Source organism: Thamnophis sirtalis, unplaced genomic scaffold (genome assembly GCF_051295495.1).
Source record: "Thamnophis sirtalis isolate CommonGarterSnake01/CBP01778 unplaced genomic scaffold, rThaSir2_p1.2 scaffold_9, whole genome shotgun sequence".
NCBI lineage: Eukaryota > Metazoa > Chordata > Lepidosauria > Squamata > Natricidae > Thamnophis > Thamnophis sirtalis.
The window spans coordinates 32,785,962-32,807,036 of NW_028261389.1; the positions used below are offsets into that span (position 1 = coordinate 32,785,962).

The window sequence follows — 21,075 nt, forward strand, 5'->3', positions numbered from 1 at the left end:
CAAACACAAATTTTGGTGGGTGAAGACGCAAAGGGGTAAATAATATGCAGTGACGTGCGGTGAGGTTTATGGCTGGTGAGGCATGTCGGACATAGCGCCGGAGCGGCCAAAAGCCTCTTTCTTGACAGCAGGCAAAGAAAGAGGCTTTTGGCCCCTCTGGCGCTGTGTCCACCATAGACGCGAGACACGGGGAGTAGGTCAGGCGGGGGTGGGTGGGCTGGCTGGCTGGCTGGGCAGGGGGGATCATGGCCGCTCAGGTGGCCCCCGCCACTGCCGACAGCAGCTTGGGTGTCCCGGCTTCGTCCGAGCTGCTTCTCACCCCGTCGCACTCCACCGCCTTGCCCCCCCGCCTCCTCCGATGAACAATCCTCCGCTTTCTTCAGCTTGGATGGTGCCAGGACACCCAAGCTGCTGTCGGCAGTGGCAGGAGCCACCTGAGCGGCCATGATCCCCCCTCCCCAGCCAGCCAGCCCACCCACCCCCTGCCTGACCTGCTCCCCACCTGGCCGGCCAGCTGGCACAAGGACTCACCGCTCTTCTCCTCCTCCTCCTCCTCCTCCTCCTCCTCCTCCTCCTTCCCGCTCAAGCGTCAGCGGGCTCCGCGGGACAACAGGGTCTCATAAGCCGCGGCCAGGGCAAAGGGGAAAGTGGGGGCAGCGGAGGAAGCAGCAGTGGCAGCTGATGAAGTTTCCGTGACGCAAAGTGCCACCCTGCCACCGGCGCCACCCACCCGCTGCCCCAGTCTGCAGCCAGCCCAGCACGGTGCTGGGCTGGCTACAGGCTGGGGCAGCGGGAATGTCGGCCTCGGTGGCGGCAGGGCACTTTGCATCGTGGGAGCCGCCAAGCGCCTTTGCTGCAGACCGGGCCAGCCCAGCACCATACCCAGGTCTGCAGCAAAGGCACCAAGCTGCCCAGTAGAAAATGCCAGGCAGAGAAGAAATTGCTGCTGAAGAAACGGCGGCTGGTGGCCCAGAGCAACCTTTCCAGAATCACCCTCGATGGAAACCGCCCTCTCAAAATCATCCGTTGTGAAAAGCCCATAAGTGACCCACAGGGCTATGTAACGTTTAGCAAGCTAGAAAACTTGTAAAACAAATATTTCAGTACAAATTTAAATGTATATTAAATGTTAGCTAGTTAAAGATATTGCAGGTTAATGGGGAAATAAGAGACCTCTAAGTCTTTTGATGGTTCTGCTCTTGGCGGCTTCCGCGATGCAAAGTGGAGAGTTGAACTTGCTCACACAGGCGCGTTTTACAAGCAAGGCTCCTGCTGCTAGATTGCGCAGTCGCTCAAGTGCAAGGCATGATTTGCTGCTCCAAGATCAGGAGGTGGGAGAATCAGTGCCTCCTTTGCATATGAAATTTTTCGCTTTTTAACCCTTGCTTAACTTTTAAAAGGCGAAAAATTCCTTATGCAAAGGAGGCCCCGAGTTCTCTTGCCTCCTCCTATAGTTAACACTAAGCAGACTCCAAGCCACTGTGACTTGGAATCTGGTAGCAACTACCTTGGCTTTAATTATTTTTAAAAAATTCTTTAAAATTCTTTCCTTTTCCTGAGGAGACTGATGAGGCCCCGCCTCCCCTGCCTCTAGTGACTGCACGTCCCTGATAATATGTATGTAAAATTACAAGATATATTCCAAAAGAAAATACTAGGAATAGGTTGTAATGCACATATTTTGTCAAATGCAATCAACACAGCATCATGTGCCATGCCAATTGATGTAGAAGTAATAATAACTACAATTTATTTGTATTTTAGTCATTTTACCGTTCGGGTGGCTATTTTAAAACAATTTTGTGAAGAAGCGAATGTTGAATACAAAAAACTTTTAGGATATTCAAAATTTAGATGGCTTGCTCTAACACCTGCTGTAGACCGTGTTCTACAATTATTTGAGCCTCTCCATTCATATTTTTTAAGTTTAGACAAATGTCCTAAAATCCTGGAATCGTTTTTCAATAATGAAATATATGAGATATTAATGTATTTTGTACATAATCAAGCATCTATTTTTCACAAAATGATTCAAAAGATTGAAGGTGAACACATTTCAGCTACAGAAGTTAGTCTTATTTTGAATGACTTTATCCTTCAATATAAATCTCGATTTGAAGATAAATTTCTTCCTTTAATTATAAAAAGAAAATCGTCAGACTTAAAGGAATCAAATCTGGGCATAACGGAAAAGTTTATCAAAGAAGTGCAGAATTTTTACCAAACATGTTTTCAATATATCGAAGAATGGTCTGAAACAAACATCACGGGAAATAACAGTTTTCAATGGTGTTTTCTGACTTCATCGCAGGTATATTGGACAGATATTGAATCTTGTGTTGAGTTTTTATCTAAAGAAATGCCAGACATTAAAATAGATGACAATTGTCTCTTTGAAGAAATTAGAAGACTGAATGTATATTTAAATTCTGAAAAAATATAATGGGAAAATCAACACGTTGAAATTGATAAAAGATGGGTGGATATTTTCAGCCATTTCAAAAACGAACTTATTCCATGTGAAAATTTATTTATACTTGTTCAATTTGTGCTGCCTTGGAACTAATGCAGCAGTTGAAAGAGTTTTTTCAATTGCCAATGATTTTTGGACAAGTGAGAAATCGAGATTGAATGTTGATACTCTAGCTGCAGGACTTGCCGTAAAATTCAATATGAAGGATATTTCTTGTTCAGATATTTCCAATAGAAGATGTTAGAAGATGATACATTGACAAAAAATATTAATTCAATGGAAAAGTATTCATTTAAATAATAATTAACAGGCATGTAATTACAATATAAAATGTTACAAATGTTTTTATTATGCATATATCATATTATAGTGTATTATTGTTGTAATGAATAAAATATTTTTTTTTTCAATTTATTTGTCCTCCTTTTCATTGTAAAAAAGTTGGTCACCTTATTCTAGGCAGTTTATTTGTTAACCATTGAAGACTGCCCTGATATAGTTGATTTCCCAGAACTTGATGTGCCTCTCATATTGCTGTCAGAAAAGGAAATTATGAGTACAGCCAATTTATTGCGATGAGGAAAGCATTTTTGGCACAGGAAGAACATACAATATTGCATAGGATTCTATAGTGTTCTCATTTAAGACATTCTCAATGTGGGAAGTCCCACATCCTAGACGAATGAAATACTTTGAGGAATATTTAAAAAGGCAGAATATTATATTTCTCTAAATGAGAAATGGAGAAACATGTTTTTTTAGAGGCAGGAAGCAGACACACTCTTTCTTAATAGCCCCACTCACCCAACAGATATTTTGTGCCCATTAAGAAAGATTGAGCCAGCCTATCTGTAAAACAAAAGACCTTCAGCTCCAGGATGATGGGATTAAGAACAGGACATGATCCTTCAGGACATAATAGGATGAACCCCCTACCATTTAGCAGAAGACACAGAGCTCGCTACATTATCCAATCTCCTAAAGGTATTTCAGACATTGCACCACCCCCAGAGCAGTCCAAACTCAGACAAGCACCTAGGATTTCCATTTCCTCTTTTGCCTATACAGCCAGCTATGACTCCTACATGACCCCCATAGGAATCTGAAAACAGCCAATAGAATATTAAAGGACATGTTCCTGCACAGGAACAGGAAACTCAAATACAAAGCCCAAAGGAAGGTATAAAAGCCACCCACTCTCAACTCCATTTTGGCAGCTGCAACAGAACCATAAACGCTGGTGGTTCTGTTTAGAAATAGTTTCCTCTTATCTTCACCACCAGTTCAGAACTGGGAGTGCGTGCGCGCTCACTTTGCTCACCTGCGGCGCTTCTGCACGTGCTCAGAGCGTCTGTGATGTCGTCTGGGTGGGTGGGCAGAGCCTCCCGCCACCGCCGCTACCGGTTCACCTGAACTAGGGTGAACTGGCAGAATACCACCTCTGGTTCTGTTCATCATTAAGCCATTTTTCCAACCAACATCCATGTTTCCGGTGTCTTTCTCCCAGCTTGGAACTCAACCAGATGGATATTTCTTCCAACATCAAGGTGTTAGTGTAGTACTCCAATATCATTTCTGCATTGGTATACTTTTGTGTTTGACAGCTAAGTGAATTATTTAAGCTTAGTCTCAGGATATCTAAAAAGACAAGACAATCAATGGGTAAACAAAGTAGCATTTATCTTACCTTTCCCACCTCCTGTTTTTGGGATTAAGCTGACAGCATTTCCTTCACAGATCCCTAAAAGGAAAAATAGCTTGAAGGCTTTACAGGTTTCACAACAATTGTTGCCTGGTCTGCATACAACCAGACAACTACACACTATCTTGTTGATTCCCAATTACGGTAAGTTGCAGGCAGGATTGAGGTGAAGTGTTTCCATTGTTTACGGAGCTTTGCAGCTGTTCCTAGCAAGGAAGCAGGAATGAAATCAACAATAATATTAGTAGTTCCTGCTTCCTTTTGTCAGGGGACTAACTTGTGTGCAAAGTCTCAGGTTGCTTGGGTTCTTCAATTTTTAATGACTGCTTCATGTTTGGAGGATGTTTAGATGGCACTTTTTTCTTTCATGGAGAATATAGGGAATATTGTTACTTGAGAACTGTCTCTTTCCCTTAGCTAGGCAACCTTCAGCATACTACTGTCCTTTAAAACATATCCCCCCTCTTCTACTTTTTATAGCAGTGTACAGTCTTAAATACCTTATTGCTGGCTGATTATCCTTTTATTATCCTTACTAAGATACAGAGGAATGGTGAGAGGGTAACTTAGCAGTTTCTCCTTAATAAAGGTCCATATCTCTGTTTTTGCAAATGACCAGACAAACACATACTTAGATTTGAGGGCAATAACATTTATTCAATTTCTTTCTTGCATGAAAGGCCAGCTTAAATTGGTTGTTAAGAAATTAGGGTGGAAATATCATTACACCTTACTGTCTAAGGTAGGTAGGTAGGTAGGTAGGTAGGTAGGTAGGTAGGTAGGTAGGTAGGTAGATAGATAGATAGATAGATAGATAGATAGATAGATAGATAGATAGATAGATAGATAGATAGACAGACATCTGCAATTTGAGTACAAAAAGATGTAATCATATACAGCTTTCCCTTGTTTTATGGTCTGTTTATATTTCCCCAAAATCTTGCATAAAATGAATTTGCATAAATTAGATAGTGGGGGAAAAAGGAATTGTCGAATATGGTGTAAAATTTTGTAAACCAAATGAATTTACAAGTGTGCTTATAAATTTTTAGAGCTATGATCTTAAGCATTACATTACTTAAACATGTTTTCTTCTTTGTCTCATGTTCTGTATATAGCAAAAATATTTTCTTCACATTTATTACAGTTGGATTTCAAATGCACATAATTATTAGACAAAAAAAGGCATTATAGCACTATGGATTTTATTAACACTTTTGTGGTAGTGTACTTGTAGGTTGGCTCAAGTTAAAAGCTTTCCCGGGGGCTATGGCTCATTTAGCTTTGTCACACTACAGTATAATAAACATGTTTCTAACACTTTTCTTTTTCATTTTAGGCAAGGGCCTTCCTTGGACAAGAAGCCATTGGCCATCTTTACCTCATAGTAACAGTAATGGCTATTGTAGGCAAAGAAGTGCAATTAGCGGGAGACAGAACGTACAACTAGAGCAACTTCATAACACAATGGTAATCATATGAATAAGAACAGAGATTGGTTTGATGGGGGGAAATGTCTTGGCATATTTCTAGACTTTTGGTGCAAATTGACTAAGTTGAAACAAATCACATATTAGCCCCTTCCCTCCCTTTTTTCTTTTGGGTAAACCCAATTAGCATAAGCCAAGGGAAACTATATATATTATTGGTTCTTTGAAATTGCCACTGGATGAAAGAGAAAAAAGGTGGAAGAATATAAGAAGCAAGAATCTTTTGTCAGAACATATGAAAAAATGAAAATAGAATCTCAAAACAAACCACAGTTTTTATTCAGTATCCTTTATTTAAAGGGCATTATGATTTAGAATGGCAAGACCAGCAGCCATTGTGCTCTGCATTAATGGCTTTTAAATCTTATTTCATTTTTAAAAAAAATAATAATGTTATTGGTTCTTCTCTTTTTTTCTTGTGAATCATATTGAATGCTTATCTGGTGAGGTGTGGCTAATGCCCCAGTTTTATAGCTTACACGTTCTCTACAGCAAACATGAAAAATAACCTTTGGTCTCTTCCCATCTTCATGAGTTCTTCTCCTGTTAATTGTTCACAACAGAGGTGACAGGTAAGGCAAATGGGCGTGGAGTGAAAAAGAAGCACCGAAAAGAACAAAAGGACCCATTTTAAAAAAGGAAAGTTGAACAGAGTGCTAGGCATAAGGCAGACACTCCTGGTTAAAATATGCCAAGTGCCAGTACAAAGTATAATAAGGCAACAATGATGTATCAGCTTGTGGGAACATCATTTCTCTTGAGTCAGCTGCTGTGGCACACTAGTGAAACCAAGTGTGGGGAAGATGAATATGTGATCAATGTAATGATGCTAAATGACTTTGATAATCCAGTGATATCAGAGAACTTAAAACCAACTGTAGAACTGGGGCTCAGAATCGTGAATAAAATTCTGAAAGGTAAGAATGTTAATTGCATTGCTCTAATAGTTTTCGGTAGCTATCAATAATTGATCGATACAGTTAAAACCAAAAGCTGCCCTAACAGCTTTTATGTGGGTTCAGTGTTGGTTTTAATGAATCATAATTCATAATATTTTTCAAAGTCATCTTTATTTTAAAAAAAAACATTTTGAAGCATAACATCGAAATACAATTTATGTAATCTAATATGTTTAGTATTATGCAAAATATTTAAAATACTACAATTTGGTAACGATACAGGTCCAGATTACAGCACAAATATACAGGATACCTGCTAATTTCGTTTCTCAAATTTATGTCACTGAGAATGCAATTTGTGCTGTAACTATTTTTCTTTCATGAGATATCAGTTGTAATTGATCTTACAACTGCTATATTAAAATGGAATATCGCTCATTATCGAGACTGCTTGTTGCTTAGTGCTTATGATAGTAATATTATGGCAGAACAGACTATTTATGGTGGGAATTTAATTCCAAACATTAGGAGGAGAGCAGCTTTGGAAACTTTGGTTGAAAATTTTGCAAATAAATTCTTTAGATATAAGCGTTTGCCTTAAATACTACTCACCTATTGTTTTAAAATAAGACTAACAGCATTCAGGCTTTAAATTGTATTTAGCTGTTTTGAAGACAGTTCTCTATCTGCAAATTTTGCCACATCAAAAGAATGAGACAGAAAGTATAATAAATTTCCATAGTACAGTGGTAGAGTTCGGTTAAAATTCCCATATTCTATTCCATTTATTTCAAATATAGAAGATCTACAATGTATGTATATATAGTGGAAACACACAATACAATAAAATAGCTATAAATCCTTATTAAAATTATTGTGTTATATATTATTTTATTAAATTATTTTACAGTTCAGTAGATTTTTTATCATTTAAAATTTATCTTACAATTCAGTATTCTATTTGCATTTTTGTTACAGAAAACAACATGACTGTCAATGTAAGTGCTACATATGATGTGTTCAACACATCTATCTATTCCTCACAAGGGTGCCGCAGTACCACTTGTGAAGGTGTGACATTTGTTAAACAGCTCAATGTGAGTATGATGAACTTTTATAGCTATATTTCTAGCTTTGACATGCTTTATAGTGACTTTATAGTGACTGTTATGCTGTTATGTACAGATATTTTTCTCTTTATTTTCAATATTTTTACTTTTTATTCAGAACATTAAAATACAAATTCCAAAAAAGGAAAAAAGAAAATACAAAAACAAAGCAAAACTAGACAAAACAAAAAAGAGAAGAATATAACTGCAAAAATGTGCATAAAAAGAAAAAAACCATACACATAAATTGACCTCACCCCCAGTTGAATGCTTGTAAATATATTTCAAGAATAGTAGTTCCCACCCTTGCAAAACAGACACAAACTTTATGAGTTTCTACAATTTTGTTTGCCCAACCCTTTTGACCTGATATCTATCTACTATATATAGTAGATAGATTTCTATAAATCTTGGTGGGGGTGTGTGGCTTTGTTTCAGTAAGTGGATTGATTGGCTGTGTGGTTGTATCATGATTGGTAGATTGGTGCTGATTGGTGCTGGCTGTGTGTCCATTGTTGTTTTGTGTTGTATCAGCCTGGGTGGTGGGTGGGGCTCATTTGTTGACTAGGGCTGGTTTCCAGATGTCTGGTAGGTGGGAGGTATCGTCATGTTTATTCATGTTGTGGAGGGTATTTCTCTATTTAGATAGCTTTCGTAATTATTCTCTTGTTGAAGTGAATTGAAGTGAATTGAATAACTGAAGTGAATTGAAGTGAATTGAATAATTGAAGTGAATTGAATTGAATAATTATGGAAGCTTCTGGTGTGTGAGGCTGCTCGGGGAGATTATTCATTTCTTGCATTCAGACGCTTGCCTTAAAGCCCCCGCCGCCCCCCTCACCCAGCTATAGCGAGCGAGCACGCGCTTGGAGAGGCGGGCTCCGAGGCAAGCCCTCCGATCCTTATGCGGTGGGGAGATGAACCCTTCAGCTTGTCCTACCTCCCCTCCCCAAGCGGGTGCCCTCCTCCTCCTCCTCTCCTTCAAAGGCAAGAGGCAGGCAGGGTTTTTTTTTCCGGAACGGCTTGGTCCTGCCTAGATTGGAGGGTGGGGGGAGGAGAATATAGAGGTCCTGCCCGCTTGCCTCACCGGCCGTGAACTTCACCGCACGTCACTATACAGGTATATAAAAATATTGCTATAGGATATGATATTGAGCTCTGACAAGGGAGAATGGATTAAAGACTGACAAGCCTTCTGGACATATCCTGAAAAAGAATCTCTACCTTCCACCCCAGCAGAGTCAGAACAAGAATTAGAAGCCTTATTTTCTTTTCTTCCTAGTGTTTTCCCCAAGGTGCTACTTTTTCAAATCAATCAAATATAGATGTGTTCTTGTGACAGAAATTGACCAACCAGCTTGTCACCCAACATCATGGGTTGAGAGAGTCACCCAGCTAGTTTTCATTGCTATGGCATAATTAGAACTCATGTCTCCTGGTTTCTAAAATAGACTAAACTGGTTCTCTGTATTAGAAGCCTTAAATCCGGGAGAGTAATGTCAGCATCCCAGCATTCAGAGTTCTGATTGAATGGTTCAGTTCTGTGAGAAATAAGATCTGCTGGGGAGCAGCCTTAAAATCAGGTGCCTGTTTTAGATGAGATCACAGTGTTTAGAGGGGGAAATTACTTGTCAGGTTGCTCAAACACACATCTACCGGTATGTATACCTATTTGATTCAAAATCTAGCTAGCCCAGTTACCTTTGCATTCATTCCTTATGCTGGCATCAAAGGATTATACTTTGCTTACCTATTTATAGGATGACATGTTCCACAACATACCTTTCTGCCTTTTTTTTTTTTGTTTTGAATGGGACCTGCATGTTCCATCTTTCAAATGTATTACTTCACCTAAGTAAGTACAGGACATAAAGCTAAACATTATCACTATTGCATGGCATCTTATAATGATTTGCATCATGCTAATTATACATTGATTATTACATTATTTAATGGTAAATGCAATTATATATAACTGCCCATCTTAAAAGACACAATTCTGGGTGGCTCACAACTGCAGTACAAAACTAAAGTTCTATTAAAACAATAAAAACAAAACCTGGGACCATAACCATTTTCCTCCAGTGCAGCTTCATCCTCTTCAGATTTCAACTCATCTTGATCTAATGCTTAATGACCTTCCTGAGTGCAATAGGACTGGAGCTACTTTAATCCTGTGGTGGAGCACTCTGTTCAAGAGAAGGGAGACAACAGCTGAGAATACCTGCTTTAATGGCCCATAAAATGACAGTTATTTAAAGTAGGGATTTCAAAACAGCCACCCCTTCCAGTCTTCTAAAGCAGTGGTCTCCAACCTTGGCAACTTTTAGACCTGTGGACTTCAACTCCCAGAGTTCCTCAGCCAGCAAAGGACAGAAACCATTGGGAGCAAGAAATCTTGAAGATATGTAATACAAGCCATGTTGAGCTTTAAAGATGACAATAAGCATCTTGAATTGCTCCTGGAAGCCTCTTGAAGTAGAGGTACTATCTGGGCAAAATAAAGAACATCCATAACTACTTAAGATGTTGCTTCAGGATGGTGTTTAAGTACAGTTTCATTTAAAGCATATAGTAGTAATCTGATCAAGAGGTAATTAAAACATGAGAGAAAGTAGGCTCTCTTTTCCAGTAATGGTTATAAATAGAACACTTGATGAAGTTGAGTAAAGGCATATTCTAATATTATCTTTATTTTAATCTTTTATATTATAGGCTTATCAGAAACTTGGTTGTGTTGTCCTGGGTCCTATGTGTTCATTTGCCACATATGAGTTGGTCACGTAAGTATTAACAAATACAGATAATCCTCAATTTTGTCCATTCATTTGGCGATCGTGCAAACTTATGCTGGTTAGAAAAGTGACTTATGACTGCTCCTCGCTTTTATGATAATCACAGAATTGTTATGGACACATAATCACAATTCATTGCTGGCAACCAACATGTATTTACAATGATTGCAGCATCATTTCAGCCTTCCCAGCTGGCTCCCAAGAACCAAAATTAATGGGGAAGCCACCAGGGAAGGTTGCAAACCATAATCATGTGATGTCTTGCTTATCAACCATGTTGAGTTGCTTAACAATCATGATCACATGATGTCTCACTTATTGACTGCACCACTTAATAATGATTTTTCCAGTCCCACTTATGGTCATAAGTGAAGGACTATCTGTTTTGAATAAAGTTAAAATATTGAATCGACTTGTTACATATTTAAAAGTTTAGGAGTTGAATGTATAAAATATTATAGCAATAGCAATGACCCTTAGATTTATATACCATTTCACAGTGCTTTACAGTTTACAGAGTCAGCATATTGCCCCCAACAATCTGGATCCTCATTTTACCAACCTCTGAAGGATGGAAGACTGAGTCAACCTTGAGCTGGTGAAACTCAAACTGCTGACAATCAGCAGTCAACCTAATTAGCCTGCAACACTGCATTCTACCCAGTGTGCCACCATGGCTCAAGGTTATCCTTTCTCATTTTATAGATAATCAATTTCTTTGCTGCTCTCTAGAAGTTGTCCATATTTCTAAATCCCCAACCTGGTAACCTTAGAATTGCAGGTCCATTGACAGATGAATAATCAAAGCAATTTGTCCAGTAATTCTCCATGCCCAATATCCACCTTACTGGCCCTGATAGTTGACAAGTGAAAGAATCAACAGAAGCAATCCACACTGTAACATTTGAAACATTTGACTATAACTACTTGTATAATTTATTAAATCATTTTTCTGAAATAAACAGCTAACTTTATTTTGGTTTTATACTGATTTTAAGCTGAAGTCAAGCTGAAGAGTATTACATGTGTGTTTCCCATTAGTTCTAGTATGAAATACTGACAGCAATAGCAGCCATGGTAAGATAATATGGTTAGTCTTTATTTTCTAGATCAGAGAATATATTGGATCTCCCTCTGATTTCTATTGGGAGTTTTGGCCTGTCTTGTGACTTCAAAAAAAACTTAACAAGGATGTTAACACCAACTAGGAAAGTGACCTACTTCTTGATTGATTTCTGGAAAAATAGCGATTTGACATTCAAAAAGGATGTGTGGAGATCAGTTTATGTCTATAGGAAGAATGACATCAATGAAGACTGCTACTGGTAGGAAACTTTCAGGCTATCATTTTGAAATCTTATTATTGTTGTTGCTTGCACAATCAACCAGATATTCAGACTGGGTTTGGCATTTTTTGTCTACCTATTGAGTCCTTACCAAGGACCTGAGATAGGCAGATCTGGATGTTTGATGGTATTATAGACATTGTTGCAGGTTGGAAGCTGTTCCAAGTAAATATGTCTTTTGCAATTGACTGATGGTGAATTTGTCAATGCCAATGGTGTTCAAGTGGTGCTCTAGTTGTTTTGGGATGCACCCAAGATGCCTCTTACTATTGGTACTATCCTTGCTTACCTTTGGCACAGTTGGTCTATTTCTATTTTTAGGTCTTTGTATTTTGTTATCTTCTCCAGTCTGCTGTTCTCTTCTAGTCTGCTGTTCTCTTCTGGTCTGCTGTTCCAGGCATTGCCACATCCACCATCCAGACTTTCTTCTCTTTCTTATCAACAACTGTTAAGCCCAGAGTGTTATGTGGCAGGTTCCTGTCTGTTTGAATTCTAAAGTTCCAGAGCAATTTAACTTCTTCACTTTCTATGACTTTCTCTATTTAATGGTCCCACCAGTTCTTGCTTGCAGACAGATGATATTTCTTGCAGATTTTCCAATGCATCATTGTTACTACTTTGTCATGCTGCTGCTAATCAGTCTGTGTGATCTTCTTACCAGGTGGTCCACTGTTTCTTCAGCTTCTTTCCATAGGCAGCACTTACTGGAGTGGTGCCATTCCATTTAGAATAAATGATGATAAATCTCCAGATCTCAAGGCTCCATATATCCACAGCCACTCTATCTTACCAGGGTTTAATTGAAGCCTCTTATTCCCCAACTAGACTCCTACAGCCTACAGGCACTGTGAAAAGGCAGCCAGGCATCACTTGGATGACCAGAGATGGAAATGTAAAGCTGAGTATCAGCATATTACTGATATCTCATTCCATTCCATAATCTCACCCAATGGTAGATGTTAAAAAGGAATGGTGAGAGTACTGAGCCTTGTGGTATTCCACAAAGGAGTGGCTATCGGCTGGACCTCTTGTCCCCTATCAATACTGAATGGAACTGGCCATTGAGAAAGGAATCAAACCAATGCAATACTGCACCACCCAGTCCCAAATCCCACAACTGGGCTAAAAGGATACCATGGCTGATAGCACTGAAAGCATCTAAAAAGTCAAGGAAGTCAAGGATCGATGCACTAGCCCATCTGCTCTCATAAAATATCATTGACAAGTATGACCTGTTTCTATCCTGTAACCTGACTGAAAGAAGTCTAGACAATCTGTTTCATCCAGAACCCTCTGGAGCTGTAACACAACCACTTTCTCTACCACCTTTCCTAGTAAAGGAAACTGAGAAACTGGACAGAGATTGTCCAGTAAATGGGGTAAGGTGGGAGCAGGCTAAGCCTCCTTCAAGGGTTTTGGGAAGACTACACACCCTGCAGTAGTCACAGCATGCAACCACCCAGAAGCTACAATCCTGGAAAGTTTCCCTAACCAGGAGGGACAGCATGGTGGCAATTGACAAGGCTACCTTGTGTAAAAGCAAGTATACAAGCTGTAGCAAGCTGTGAAGCTGACTCGTAACACACCTCTATTTGCAATTTGGCAACAGAAATGAAGGGAGGGGAGAAGGATGATGCTTGGAATGTATCAGGAACTTGAAGGGAAGTGAGGAACGTATGTGAGATGTTTGCAGCCTGAGAAGATCATGATACTTCAAGGCCGTGCAATGGGAACCTTCTGAAGGTGCAGTCTGTTTCCCAAAATAAAAAGAATTGGATTGGTGGACGATGGACAATGGGTGGTCAAAATGGGGAAAGGGAAATTATGCTGTTTTTAATTTGCAGACCTCAGAGATAGTTGCACTTCTTCTGTATAGATCTATCTGTAAAGTTATAATCTTAGTAAAATAATGTCCCAGGAATTTCTTTTGCTGCATATGCCAAAAGGATGGTTGACACAAGCAAAGCATAGAAATGCGATTTTCACAACACATAGTTAGACTTAATCATAGTTTCAACTGCTAGAGCAAGCTAAATCCAAAAATGCTAGAGAATTTAATTCCCGGAAACCTGACATTCAGACAAATCAGTCATCAATACACACTTAGAGATAAACTACATTTACATGCCATTCAAAGGAGATAATAAAATAGCTAAGAAGAACATAAGAGAACCAAAAAACATCTTCTCCAGCCACTGCTCAGATCAGCAGGGATTAATATCAGACCCAAAAAAATCAAGCAGAAAAAAGTATCCTTATTGAGAAAACTACCAATGAGAAAACCCCATTCCCATTAACACTGGCAAAGAAAGCTACCGTATACAAATAGGGAGCAAACTCTACATTCACTCTACATTAACAGCAATGATGCTGTTACCTTATCAGGAAAGAAATATCTGTAAACAAACCACCAAGTTCAGAGAGCACCAAGTTATATTTGGCTACAGCTTGCTTGTCCAGGGTGGGGGGACAATCTCCCCCTCCTCTGGACAAAACGTAATTTATGTTAGCCGAAAGTATCTTAGAGATTTAAAGGGAGCAGTAGGAGACTTCTGACTAAAACCATGTTTTGCATGGCCTTGGATAACAAGATAGGTGACATATAAATTAATAGATATGGATGGATGGATGGATGGATGGATGGATGGATGGATGGATGATGGAGATAGAGATGTACAGATAGAGATGTATACTGTACACACATGAACACCAGTGGTGGGTTTCAATTTTTTTAGAATCTCCTCTGTAGGTGTGGCCTGCTTTGTGGTAGTGGCTTGCCAGCCATATGACTGAGTGGGAGTGGCTTGGCAGTCATGTGACTGGGTGGGCATGGCCAACTTGTAAACTGTGGTGAAACTCACTTAACGCTCTTGCTTAGCAACCAAAATGTTGGCTCAGAAACTCTGACATTTGAAGCATGCAAGTCTTAAAACTGTCAAGTTACAAGACCTTTGCACCCCTAACCCTTTAGAAAAAAAAATTCCAGGGTTGTTCAAACTTGACAGCTTTAAGACTTGTGGACTTCAACTCCCAGAATTCCTCCTCTCCCTCTTCATCTTGAGGATGTGTAGACTGGCGGGGGGAGGGAGCTGGAACCGGTTCTAAACAGCACTGTAGATTTGTGGAACCTCTTCTATAGAAGAAGTTAGAACTGGCAGGAACCCCCCCCTCTCTCTTTCTCTCTCCCTCCCTCCCCCTCCCTCCCTCTCCTTCTCTCTCTCTCTCTCTCACACACACACAGACAGAGGCACCATGACAAGAAGGACACTCCATTGGTACAGAACTGAATTGCAAGGGTTGTACATACTGAAGTCATAGCTTACAATTCTATAAAGCTATATGTTATATACTTTATTATGTGATACAGAGTTAAAAATGCTGCACATAAAAGTATTAAGACCTATGACATGAATATTCAGAACAATAGACAGATAATCCTTATTTAACATCCTGTTGCTTAATTATCATTCAAAGTTACAACAAACCCCCCCCCCCGAGCTACTTATGTCCCAATCCCTGAGTACCAATGACTATAGAAATACACATATTAATTTCATTTCCAGGCTCAGTTATGGTCAAGGAAGCCTATTATATGATAGGATAAGAGAAACATCCCTTCCCATTTTTAAAAGTAAGCTTAATATGATGGAAGCAGTGACGTGCGGTGAGGTTCATGCCTGGTGAGGCTCAGCTGGGCATCCTTTTGCAAAGCAGGGCAGCGTTCGGCCTCGGCGGTGGGGGGGGGGAATTTGCATCGCGGGAGCCGCCAAGCACCGGGGTCTGCAGCAAAGGCGCTTGGCGGCTCCCATGATGCAAAGTGCTCCGCCGCCCACCCGTTGACCCGGCCTGCGGCCGCTGCTTCTCCAAACTCCACTGCTGGAAGTCTCGGATCGCCTCTGGGGAAAAGCTGAGTGAGGCCGCGGAGAAGCTTTGCTCCGCTTCTCACTCAGCTTTCCCCCAGAGGCGATCCAAGACTTCCAGTGGTGGAGTTTGGAGAAGCAGCGGCCGCAGGCCGGGTCAGCAGGTGGGCAGCGGGGCACTTTGCATCGTGGGAGCCGCCAACCGCCCAGGTCTGCAGTAAAGGCGCTTGGCAGCTCCCGCGATGCAAAGTGCCCGTCTCCACAAGAAAGAAGCGAGGGCTTCTCCCGCCTGGGTCTTGTAAGGAAACCCCCGGCTAAGCGTTTTGTGGCTGGCTGAAATGCGCGTACATTTCCAGCCACCCACAGTGGGACTAGGAGGGAAGGAGTCGCTCCTCGGGAGTCTATCTAGCCAGCAGCCCCAGGAGACACCCCCCGCCCCCCAGAGAAGAATTGGGGCCACCAAAGCTCCCACACCCACCCACCTTTGGGATGCAAGAGACAGCAAAGCGAAGGGAATCTGGACCCTGGGAAGGTTGGGGAGGGGTGAAGAGGGAGCCTCCTCCTTCTCCCCCACTCCTCTCTCCTCTGAAGCGTGCCCTCCGAAATAATCTGCCCAACGTAAGCGTGCTCAAGAAGACATGATTGGCTGCTTCCAGATCAGGAGGCGGGAGAATTAGTGCCTCTTTTCCATCTGAACTTCTTTGCCTTTTAACTCTTTCTTAACTTTTAGAAGGCGAAAAACTCCTTATGGAAAAGAGGCCCCGAGTTCTCTCGCCTCCTGCTTTGGTTAACACTAAGCAGACACCAAGCCACTGTGACCTGGAATCTGGTAGCAACTATCTTGGCTTTAATTATTTTTAAAAAATATTTAAATTTCTTTTCTTTTCCTGAGGAGAGTGGTGAGGCTCCGCCTCCCTTGCCTCTAGTGACTGCACGTCCCTGGATGGAAGCCTATGGTCATTATGGATTTTGCAACAAGGATATAATGGTTTTAATACTATGAATGTTGATTAAGGTGACCAGACGTCCCGCATTTGGCGGGACAGCCCTGCTTTTTCATACATTTTCCCGCGTCCCGCATGCTTTTTTAAAAAGCACGCTTTTTTTGGCGCTCGCAGCTCCCGCCCATCAGCTGCTACCTCGCTGGGCTGGCTCATCGTTCTGTTCTATCCTACCTACAAATTTAAGCCAGCCCAGCCTGCCGCTCACTGATTTAATTGGCCTGGACTCCAGCCAATCAGTGAGCTGGCTGGGATGGAAAATTTTCCATCCCAACCAGCTCACTGATTGGCTGGACTCCTTAGCTGAGGACGCCTGCGCGAGTCTCCATTTTATTTCGTCTTTGTTTTGGGGTTGCAGCTGCGCTTACTCACTGGTGGTGAGTAAATCATGTTCATGTAATGTTATGATTTGGTAGCGTGGGAATCGGGAGGCGCTGGGGGGAGGAGACAGCCCCCTTCTCCCCCTTTGCGGAGTTCACAGCCAGCCCCTGTGCTGCGCTGGCACGGGCGGCAAAAGCTCTGGAACCACGTGGAAGTTCTCGGGCGGCTGCTCCCTCGCTCTCCTGCCCCGGCGATCCCAAATTCATTCACTCAGCCGGGGCGGGAGGAAAATCCTTTTAACAATCCTTTTAACCGCCCGAGAACAGTGTTAAAAGGATTTTCCTCCCGCCCCGGCTGAGTGAATGAATTTGGGATCGCAGGGGCAGGAGAGCGAGGGAGCAGCCACCCGAGAACTTCCACATGGTTCAGGGGCTTCTGCCGGGCGGCGGGAGCCCCGGAAGCAAGTGGAAGTTATTTTGAAGACTGAAACGGACTCCAGTGTTAACGGCAGCCGAGGAGGGAAAGGTGCACTTTGGCAGGGCTTCCACAGCGCTGTGGAAGCCCTGTCAAAACGCACCTTTCCCGCCTCGGCTGCAGCAGGAATCGTGCCTTCACTTTATCTTTCTCCTCCTCCTCCTCCCCTTCCGCCCTCAGTAGCAGAAACGGCAGCCGGGCTGGGGAAGGGGCACTTTGGCAGGGCTTCCACAGTGCTGTGGAAGCCCTGTCAAAACGCACCTTTCCCGCCTCGGCTGCAGCAGGGATCGTGCCTTCACTTTATCTTTCTCCTCCTCCCCTTCCGCCCTCAGTAGCAGAAACGGCAGCCGGGCTGGGGAAGGGGCACTTTGGCAGGGCTTCCACAGCGCTGTGGAAGCCCTGTCAAAACGCACCTTTCCCGCCTCGGCTGCAGCAGGGATCGTGCCTTCACTTTATCTTTCTCCTCCTCCCCTTCCGCCCTCAGTAGCAGAAATGGCAGCCGGGCTGGGGAAGGGGCACTTTCGCAGGGCTTCCACAGCGCTGTGGAAGCCCTGTCAAAACGCACCTTTCCCGCCTTGGCTGCAGCAGGGATCGTGCCTTCACTTTATCTTTCTCCTCCTCCCCTTCCGCCCTCAGTAGCAGAAACGGCAGCCGGGCTGGGGAAGGGGCACTTTCGCAGGGCTTGAATCCAGAGGAGGGAAGAGAGAAAGAAAGAAGGAGTGTATGAGGGTGGGAGATTTCCTAAACCCCATTGAATCCAGAGGAGGGAAGAGAGAAAGAAAGAAGGAGTGTATGAGGGTGGGAGATTTCCTAAACCCCATTGAATCCAGAGGAGGGAAGAGAGAAAGAAAGAAGGAGTGTATGAGGGTGGGAGATTTCCTAAACCCCATTGAATCCAGAGGAGGGGAGAGAGAAAGAAAAAAAGGAGTGTATGAGGGTGGGAGATTTCCTAAACCCCATTGAATCCAGAGGAGGGAAGAGAGAAAGAAAGAAGGAGTGTATGAGGGTGGGAGATTTCCTAAACCCCATTGAATCCAGAGGAGGGGAGAGAGAAAGAAAGAAGGAGTGTATGAGGGTGGGAGATTTCCTAAACCCCATTGAATCCAGAGGAGGGAAGAGAGAAAGAAAGAAGGAGTGTATGAGGGTGGGAGATTTCCTAAACCCCATTGAATCCAGAGGAGGGAAGAAAGAAAGAAAGAAAGAAAGAAAGAAAGAAAGAAAGAAAGAAAGAAAGAAAGAAAGAAAGAAAGAAGAAGTGTGTGCACAGGAGTGGGGATTTTCTAAAAATCCCATTGAATCCAGAGGAGGGGAGAGAGAAAGAAAGAAGGAGTGTATGAGGGTGGGAGATTTCCTAAACCCCATTGAATCCAGAGGAGGGAAGAGAGAAAGAAAGAAGAAGTGTGTGCACAGGAGTGGGGATTTTCTAAAAATCCCATTGAATCCAGAGGAGGGGAGAGAGAAAGAAAGAAGGAGTGTATGAGGGTGGGAGATTTCCTAAACCCCATTGAATCCAGAGGAGGGGAGAGAGAAAGAAAGAAGGAGTGTATGAGGGTGGGAGATTTCCTAAACCCCATTGAATCCAGAGAAGGGAAGAGAGAAAGAAAGAAGGAGTGTATGAGGGTGGGAGATTTCCTAAACCCCATTGAATCCAGAGGAGGGAAGAAAGAAAGAAAGAAGTGTGTGCACAGGAGTGGGGATTTTCTAAAAATCCCATTGAATCCAGAGGAGGGGAGAGAGAAAGAAAGAAGGAGTGTATGAGGGTGGGAGATTTCCTAAACCCCATTGAATCCAGAAGAGTGAAGAGAGAAAGAAAGAAGGAGTGTATGAGGGTGGGAGATTTCCTAAACCCCATTGAATCCAGAGGAGGGAAGAAAGAAAGAAAGAAAGAAAGAAAGAAAGAAAGAAAGAAAGAAAGAAAGAAAGAAAGAAAGAAAGAAAGAAAGAAAGAAAGAAAGAAAGAGGAAGTGTGTGCACAGGAGTGGGGATTTTCTAAAAATCCCATTGAATCCAGAGGAGGTAAGAGAGAAAGAAAGAAGGAGTGTATGAGGGTGGGAGATTTCCTAAACCCCATTGAATCCAGAGGAGGGAAGAAAGAAAGAAAGAAGAAGTGTGTGCACAGGAGTGGGGATTTTCTAAAAATCCCATTGAATCCAGAGGAGGGGAGAGAGAAAGAAAGAAGGAGTGTATGAGGGTGGGAGATTTCCTAAACCCCATTGAATCCAGAGGAGGGAAGAGAGAAAGAAAGAAGGAGTGTATGAGGGTGGGAGATTTCCTAAACCCCATTGAATCCAGAGGAGGGAAGAAAGAAAGAAAGAAGAAGTGTGTGCACAGGAGTGGGGATTTTCTAAAAATCCCATTGAATCCAGAGGAGGGGAGAGAGAAAGAAAGAAGGAGTGTATGAGGGTGGGAGATTTCCTAAACCCAATTGAATCCAGAGGAGTGAAGAGAGAAAGAAAGAAGGAGTGTATGAGGGTGGGAGATTTCCTAAACCCCATTGAATCCAGAGGAGGGAAGAAAGAAAGAAAGAAAGAAAGAAAGAAAGAAAGAGGAAGTGTGTGCACAGGAGTGGGGATTTTCTAAAAATCCCATTGAATCCAGAGGAGGGAAGAGAGAAAGAAAGAAGGAGTGTATGAGGGTGGGAGATTTCCTAAACCCCATTGAATCCAGAGGAGGAGTGTGTGTGTATTTGTGTGTGTGTCTGTGTGTATGTGTGTGTGTGTGTGTGTGTGTGTGTGTGTGTGTGTGTGTGTGAGAGAGAGAGAGAGAGAGAGAGAGAGAGAGAGAGAGAGAGACTATCACTGTGTTGTAGCTTATGATTCTTGATGAATGTATTGTATTTTATTTTATTTATGTACACCTAAGACAAATTCCTTGGGGGTTCCAATCACACTTGGGTAATAAACTATTGTACTCTACTCTACTCTACTCATTTCTATTTCAATTCTAATAAGGAGTTTAGCTTCTCTCTCTTGAAAATGTAAGCTAGCATAATGCAAGCTAGCTTTAGCTTTCAAACAGTTCATTTAGTGACCAAAGTTACAACTGCCGATGACCATTTTTCACACTTAGCGACCATTTTTCATACTTAGCGACCATTGAAGCATCCTCATGGTCACGTGATCCAAATTTTGATGTTTGGCAACAGATTCATATTTATGATGCTTTCAGTGTCCTGGGGTCATATAATCGCCTTGTGTGACCTTTTGACAAAATAAAAATTTTTAATCAAGCCGCCGCCCCCCCTCCCCCCCGCGTCAATGGTGTCCCTCTTTACCAATCTGAAAACCTGGTCACCTTAATGTTGATGCACATTAAGTGCCATCTTTTTTAGAGACATGTATAGCTTGAAATTTGGGGGAATTGGATGCCACAATGCTATCATCTTCCTCATACCAAATATTTTGCCAAACTTCATGCAACTGCCAAATATTAATTTTCCTATTCTTTCTTATTCCAATCCCAGGTATATGAATGCCCTAGATGCTTCAGTTACAGATTTCTCACAATACATGGAGTTCAAGGAAATTCTAAGGACCCCAGAAGATTTGCAAAAAATTGTGAAAAGTTCAGATCGAAAAAGCAATGGTAAGGGCTTTGTGTCTGGA

At 42.1% G+C, this 21,075-nt stretch overlaps 1 protein-coding gene across 1 annotated transcript in view; it reads left to right on the top strand.

Annotated features, from left to right (window-relative positions):
• The first annotated feature begins 6,265 nt into the window (after nt 1-6,265).
• GUCY2C (guanylate cyclase 2C) overlaps nt 6,266-21,075 on the top strand; it is a 77,217-nt gene continuing 62,407 nt past the window's right edge. Inside the window, exons 1-5 of the mRNA XM_087723266.1 lie at nt 6,266-6,582; nt 7,543-7,661; nt 10,389-10,456; nt 11,578-11,793; nt 20,934-21,055. Coding sequence (XP_087579392.1) covers nt 6,354-6,582; nt 7,543-7,661; nt 10,389-10,456; nt 11,578-11,793; nt 20,934-21,055 — 754 coding nt within the window. The 5' untranslated portion in view covers nt 6,266-6,353. The remainder of the gene's footprint in view (nt 6,583-7,542; nt 7,662-10,388; nt 10,457-11,577; nt 11,794-20,933; nt 21,056-21,075) is intronic.